This window comes from Cynoglossus semilaevis, chromosome 5 (genome assembly GCF_000523025.1).
Source record: "Cynoglossus semilaevis isolate Cse_v1.0 chromosome 5, Cse_v1.0, whole genome shotgun sequence".
NCBI lineage: Eukaryota > Metazoa > Chordata > Actinopteri > Pleuronectiformes > Cynoglossidae > Cynoglossus > Cynoglossus semilaevis.
This window is the reverse complement of record NC_024311.1, coordinates 12,605,867-12,612,485: the sequence shown is the minus strand read 5'-3', so window position 1 is coordinate 12,612,485 and position 6,619 is coordinate 12,605,867. Positions and strand designations below refer to the sequence as shown.

The 6,619-nt window shown below is 40.0% G+C and overlaps 1 protein-coding gene across 1 annotated transcript in view; it reads right to left on the bottom strand.

Annotated features, from left to right (window-relative positions):
• Window positions 1–252: 252 nt before the first annotated feature.
• The window catches only part of LOC103379122 (CUB and sushi domain-containing protein 1), a 172,802-nt gene continuing 166,435 nt past the window's right edge, over window positions 253–6,619 (bottom strand). The window contains exons 70-72 of the mRNA XM_025055552.1: window positions 6,358–6,484; window positions 5,039–5,101; window positions 253–1,267 (exon numbers count right to left, since the gene is read on the bottom strand). Of these exons, the coding sequence (XP_024911320.1) occupies window positions 1,108–1,267; window positions 5,039–5,101; window positions 6,358–6,484 (350 nt within the window). The 3' untranslated portion in view covers window positions 253–1,107. The remainder of the gene's footprint in view (window positions 1,268–5,038; window positions 5,102–6,357; window positions 6,485–6,619) is intronic.

The window sequence follows — 6,619 nt, the reverse complement described above, 5'->3', positions numbered from 1 at the left end:
CTGATAAATATTTGACTAATTCCAAGCCTATGTTATGTCTACAGCATATCTCCATCATCTCCAAACTCATCTGAATGGTGTTGAGAAGATCAAGGCAGCTGGACAATTGGTTTGGTACGTTCCAGCCCAACTTTGACAAAATACTGCCATGGTGACGCTAAAGGCAATACAGCAAGTGGCAGAGGGTAAAGTTAATGATCAAGTTTCCATTAAAAAAATCATTTATAACAAACACTTTACCATCTGTGATTGTCCTGCTATATTTACTGTAACCTCACTCAGTAGGCTGAAACTTTTCCAATTCACCTGCTAATTGTTACAATGCTAAGTATTCAGTGCTGGATCTGAGGACCACGGTCTTGGTTGAAACCCTTTGTTGTATTGACTTTGCGCGGTCTTTGAAGAGTTGGGGTCTCGTCTTGTCATGTTCAGTGGGATGGACGCCTAGTCAAATGTTTTGGTCCAGCAACAGTCATTTTCTGTGACGTGCAGAGATTGGCCAATTACTGTTTAACGTCTGACTGGAGGTGGAACAGTGAATGTGCTTCCCCTGAGGGTAGAACCTCACAGTGGTCAGGGCCTACAGGCTTCAGTAGGCCGCCACACCACTGTGCAAATTAGAGATGTGGGCATTTAGGACAGGTTTGGGGAAAATCAAATTGCGACGCAAACATTTAGGAGGCATTAGAAAACCTTAGTATTTGAGCGAGGGGTTTGAAATTTTGGAGTTGGCGAAGGACTGTTGAATTCGGTTGTTGCCCATGAAGGCAGTAGAACTAATTATTCCCCGTTTGTTGATGTTTGAACTTCGACAGTGCCTAAGAAGTTCTCTGGTCCCAGTATTGATCTCCTGAACAACAGACGTCACCTGACCTGATGGTGTCATTCTTTCTGCCTTTACTTGCTGTCAGGAGAGGTGGGTGATGCCATGTGACTGTGACAGGTGGCGCTGACCTGCGGAGAGGACCAGCAAGCTACGACACAGATTGCGGACGGTGACATGTCCAAACCATGTTTGTTGTGTTCTTTTTTTGTTCGGTTGAGCCACACTGCAGACTGCAGTCCGGAGGTTGGACGACACCACTGTGCAGTGGTGGGCTCACTGGACTATACCACGGTGCAGACTGTGTTTAGTGTGGTGTCAAACCGAACTGCCTTCGCCTCAGTGGGCTTCATGTTGGTGTCATACATGGGGTTCTCAAAGGACGCCTGGCCATTGGAGCTCTCATGGCCCACGTAGCCGTTAAACTGGACCTTTGGACGTGTCCTGAAGAGACAAAGGAGACATCTTTAATGAGTCACTGGTATTTATAGGAAACATATCTCAAATGAAAGTTCAGATGCACACAAAACACAAAAAGTACAACAAAAGAAATAGTCACTTTTAAAGTCACAATTGTCTTCAAAACAAATAATAATGAGGTGAGACAAGTTGGTACACAATTGTGAGTGATGTCATCACAGGTCTGAACCAATGAGAACATTTGAAGACTGCTGCAGTGCTCGCATTAATCAGACAGAAACAGGCGGGGCAGAGAAGTGGAGAAAAGAAGAGGAGATTCTTTGATTTGGAATCTTCTCCTGTCGCTGGAGCAGTTGAATCAAAGCTGTGTTTCTACTGCAGTAGAAAGTTTTATCACAGGAGTACTCTGAAGCACAACTTCAAATTTCAAGTATCACTTATGTTTAAGTTTCACTAAAATGTGATTCGCCGGTAATCATACGTAGTCATTCTCTTCTTCTACTGCGAAGATTTTACCTTTGAATCTTTGAATCTTTTCCAACCTCTCAAACATAAAGACCCTGCACCGACCTGAACCCACCAGTACCAGGTGAGTGGTACTGTGTTTGACCCAGGCCTAATAATATGCAGCACTAACCTGCAGCAGATCACTGAATGATGAAAACAGTTGGATTATCCCTGTTTTATTACTATGTTAGGAGGTTATTGAATCAAAGCAGAGCCAAAAGGCCGAGGTCTATTACCTCTTTCCTATTTGTCAAAACAGAAAAACAGGAGTGATTGTTTGTTCTCACCACTCCACTCCAGCTGTGACATGTCTATTTGCTATTTTTTGTAAATGTTTGGATGAATATATTTTAATAATTCACATAAAAACACTGGTTTCTGACATCTAGACGCAGGCCAAATGTGATAGGTTTGTGGGCTGAAAGTGGCCCCCGGGCCAGGAATTTGTCACCACTGCTCTATAGTTTGAAGGGATGTTTCTACATCAAGGACAAAGACAGTGTTATTGGTAAGATTTGTTCTGTTCTGATACCAGCAATCTAACGAAACACTTGCCTCACAGCTGAATATGCTAATGTCTTTTCTCGGCTTAGAAGGACAGTGGATGGACAAGGTCGATTTTCTTTTCTTTTTTTTTGTGGAGAGAAATTTAACAGACTTGTTTTGTGGCCACAGCAACAAAAATCTTTGTTTTCTTTTGGCTTTTTATAGTCACATATCAATGAGAAGAAAACAAAACCAGTGTTTTCCTGCTCAGTGTCCTCACTGTGATGTTCTCACCGACACCCACAGAGCTGTGCCACATATTTAACACCGCCTTCCAGTTCATTGCACATTTCCTGAAACACAACCTGATGTAGTATCAGTATATTCTTGGTATCAAACCAATGAAAGCACTCCTACTCGTATCAGTTTTCAAAAATTGGTATTTTTGGGTGTGGCGCTTTGGCCCAGAGGCAATGTCTCCGTCATTGGTGTGGAACACCTGCCTCACCTGCAAAGCCATCAGGATTCCAGCTGACCCCGCCCACCCATCTGACAGCCTCTTTAGCCTGCAGTGTCTACGGTCCAAACCCAGCAGGCTCGGCCCATGTTTACATGTTCTTTCATAGAACTACGGACCTCGGAGCATATCGCTGATTGGGCCTTTCATTTACTATTACTTATTTATATTTGTGCTATATGACTGACATGTACGGAATATCTGACAATAAAATTGACTTGATGCCCGTTAGCATTTAATGGCAATAGAAAAAAAAACATTTTTATTCAAACTATGCCAAAAAAAAACAAAAAACCTTCCAGGCACCAAACTGAACCCTAATTGGCTGCTCTAAAATCTGCACACTGGACCTTTAACGCACCCATGTAAGTACTGTCAGTCGTCTTGTTACACATGCGGATATGAAGTTTTACTCCCGGGATCAAAGGTAAGAAGTTGAGAGCATTTTCTCCAACAAATAAAAAAAAAATCTTCAAATGACTCCGAGAATCGTGTCAGGAATGAGAACACGGAGCGCCGCCGTCGACCGTGCTTCAGTGAATCTGTTGCCCGGCGCCTATCTGCTGCACACGTGCGTGCACGTCTGCGTGTGCGTGCAGCCTGTCATCATCCTGCAGCAGCTTTTCAGTCATTCTGGTTCAAAAGAATACATTACCTCAATGAGGATTTTTTAGAAAAATCTGTGCAAGAGTACAGGAAATAGGAAAGACGCCATTAATATGAAGGCTGCTCCTCGTGTGTGTGTGTGTGTTTTGTTGGCAGATTACTATTTTTTTTAAATAATCAGCCAATAAAATCCAGTTAGATCTAATCACTAACTTCCAAACCCTGTGGAACTATTAGCAGGGAGGAGAGCTGCAGCTGAAAGGCTGTTGGATTCTGACCTCATTAAGTTTGAGTGTGTGTGTGTGTGTGTGTGTGTGTTGTACTGGTAGTGGGGGTGTATGAGCAAACAGTGGAAATCCAACCCAGGGGAGACACTAAGCCTCCCCTGCATTCTCACCCATTACTTTACAAAACTGCACACACTCCAACACACACAGGCTCAAACCGCTGCCATGGTCCTGGTGGTGGCTGTGGGTACAGCGGTTTCATTTTATTGGCATGGTGAAAAACTGTTAGCACTGTCAGCTTGGACTTTATTGTGATCACTGTAAAAAGTGTCCATGAAATGTCCCTATTAAGTCTCATATATATTTAATAACATGAACTTTTACTGGAACTGTAAAAGATATGATTACATTTGGAACATGGGTGGAAAACATTGGGTCATTTGAAAAGGCGAAATGGAAGTGACAAAATTAATATGAATAAAGAAGAGAAAAGATATCTATATAAAACATTAGGCACAGAAAAAGTTAATTATAACCAGCCCAAAGCTGAAAATAACTTTATAATTTATAATTTTTTTCACATATTAAAGAAAAAATAATTACCTGAAAATAACTTTATAATTTATAATTTCACATATTAAAGAAAAAATAATTAACTAAAATAAAATGGTAACATAAGAACAGTAAGAGAAAACAATCTAGTATTTTCACCAGGACTTATAACAGAAGTGATGCCAGAATTTGAAATATTAGTCCAATTATAGGTGTTGCTAAAATTTAGATGCATAAAGTGAACAGAATCGACAGATGAAACAAAAAAAAAAAAAAACCAGCACACTCAAATTAAAGCGTTAGCCCATCTTTGTATTCTACATCGTAGCGTAAAAACAACGACACCTACTGTGAGATCAACATGAAACCATCACTCGGCTTAATGCAATCATTAAAGAAAACTGATTTGATTATGCTGGTATACTGGACGGTACGTCAGGTCAGATGTTTGTTGAGGATGGTATCATGCCGACAGAGAACAGATGAAACAAAGAATCATATATATGTATATATATATATATATATGATAGCTGTTATAACAAAGTACGGCTGTATTAATTCAAAATGTCATGGTTACTTGTTCTCAGTGTAAATGTCACCCCAGCCGCTTTTAAAGTTTTTTTTTTTGCTTATCTCCCATAAAGTTAACTTCATCTTTAGTTCAGTTAAACTTTTATGTTATTTTTAATAACAGTAGAACAAATGTCAGACCAGATCAGGTGAGGGAACATTTAATACTTTAGTTAAACTCTGCAGCAGTACTAAACAGCATGAGGAAAGTCTTAAAACGCCCTCCAAAAAATTAAAAATTAAAACTAAAAACGAGAGATGATGAAGAAGTTTGACGGAGGATGTGGCGGCGGGTGGAGGTCAGGTTAACATCTGAATGACAAGTCTTACCTGCCGCCAGGCCCCCAGGTGTCTTTAGGTCTCTCATTGTCATCTGTGTCAGCAGACAACGTCCTGTGTACAACCAGCAGCTTTAATTACACAGCAAGTAGCATAGCATATATACATATTGTATTATATTTAGCCAAGCTATGAAGAATCATGTTGTTTTGCTGTTAGCAAGCAAGCTAAAATCTCATACTAGACATAAATAGAATACATAAACATAAATTAGGTCAGACTAAGGACACAAAATAGGTCATTTTTTACCCATTGTTTCGCTTGCCTACCCATAATGCCTCGGTGTCCTACAGAGAGCTCTTTAGCTTGAGATTTTTCATTTCCAATTTTCATTTAAATACACAAATACTACAGACATCCATCTTCTCCACTCACTGAAAAATGAGGGAGTCACACAGTAATGATGTTTCCAAAAGGGCTCGGCCACAAGATCGTTACTGATCTCAGGGACTGAATTTTGTGCGTATTGGTTATTCCTCAAATGTACGGTTTTCATCTAAGAAAACATCTGAATTCATAACAGGTAGATTTTTCCTGTCAATAACAGATACATCTGCTGGGACAGAAGAATACGCAATGACTCTGAATAATTCTTCATTTCTCATTTCTTCACCTAGCTTACATTATATATCCAATATTAAACTAAATTCTCATCATTTTGGCTAAAACCAGCTACATTTTTGCCAACAGATTTCAGTAGTGAAGCGTAGAAATAGCTAACAAATAATAATAATTAAAAGCATTAATATAATTTAATATAAATAAAAAGCACTAAGATAAATGACATGTAAAAGGAAAATGGATAAGGGCTAATATAAATAAAAAGTCTACGCCATCTATTGGGGAAACGTGGGTATTGCAGGGAAAAGGCAGAAGTATAATGATAATATAAATAAATTATACAATTTGGAAAATTTTGGCGGGCCGGGTTAAAAAGCTGAACGGGATAAAAAAAGCAACACTAGCCAGCATAAACATTCCCAAAGGTCAGTTTACCTTCGGCGGGCCGGGTTAAAAAGCTGAATGGGATAAAAAAAGACACTACATTCCCAAAGGTCAGTTTACCTTACCCAGAATTAGCTCCTACCTTGTGAAAATATCAACTAGCTGTTAGCACAGGGGACGAGCCCCTGTTTAAGCCCTCATTTCCAGCCTGTCATATAGAATTTTGGATTTGGCTTTACTCCTGTCAGAGGGCATCAGGGAAGTGATGCTGTGCTGATAAAAACAAAGCCTGAGAGGCTGATTTGTATTCTCCCCCGTGTGCGCGCCCTGTGATGAATTTACATTGAGGATATACTGTGTCTTACCTGTGCTTGTAGAGGTAAAAAGCAAATCCTGACAGGATCAGGGCAAAGAAGGGAACCAAGATGGCTGCCGCCACAGAGCTGCTGTTGGTGTACGGGCTGGATGGATCCAGAGTCATGGTTACGGGTCCTGTAGATACAGGCAGAGATGGGGCTTAGAGAAAGTTGAAGAATTGAAAATTGAAATCAAATTTCTTAAAAAAAAAACCCTTTGGTTAACAACAGAATCTTTTGAACATGGTGAAAAGTATCAAAGAAAAATGTA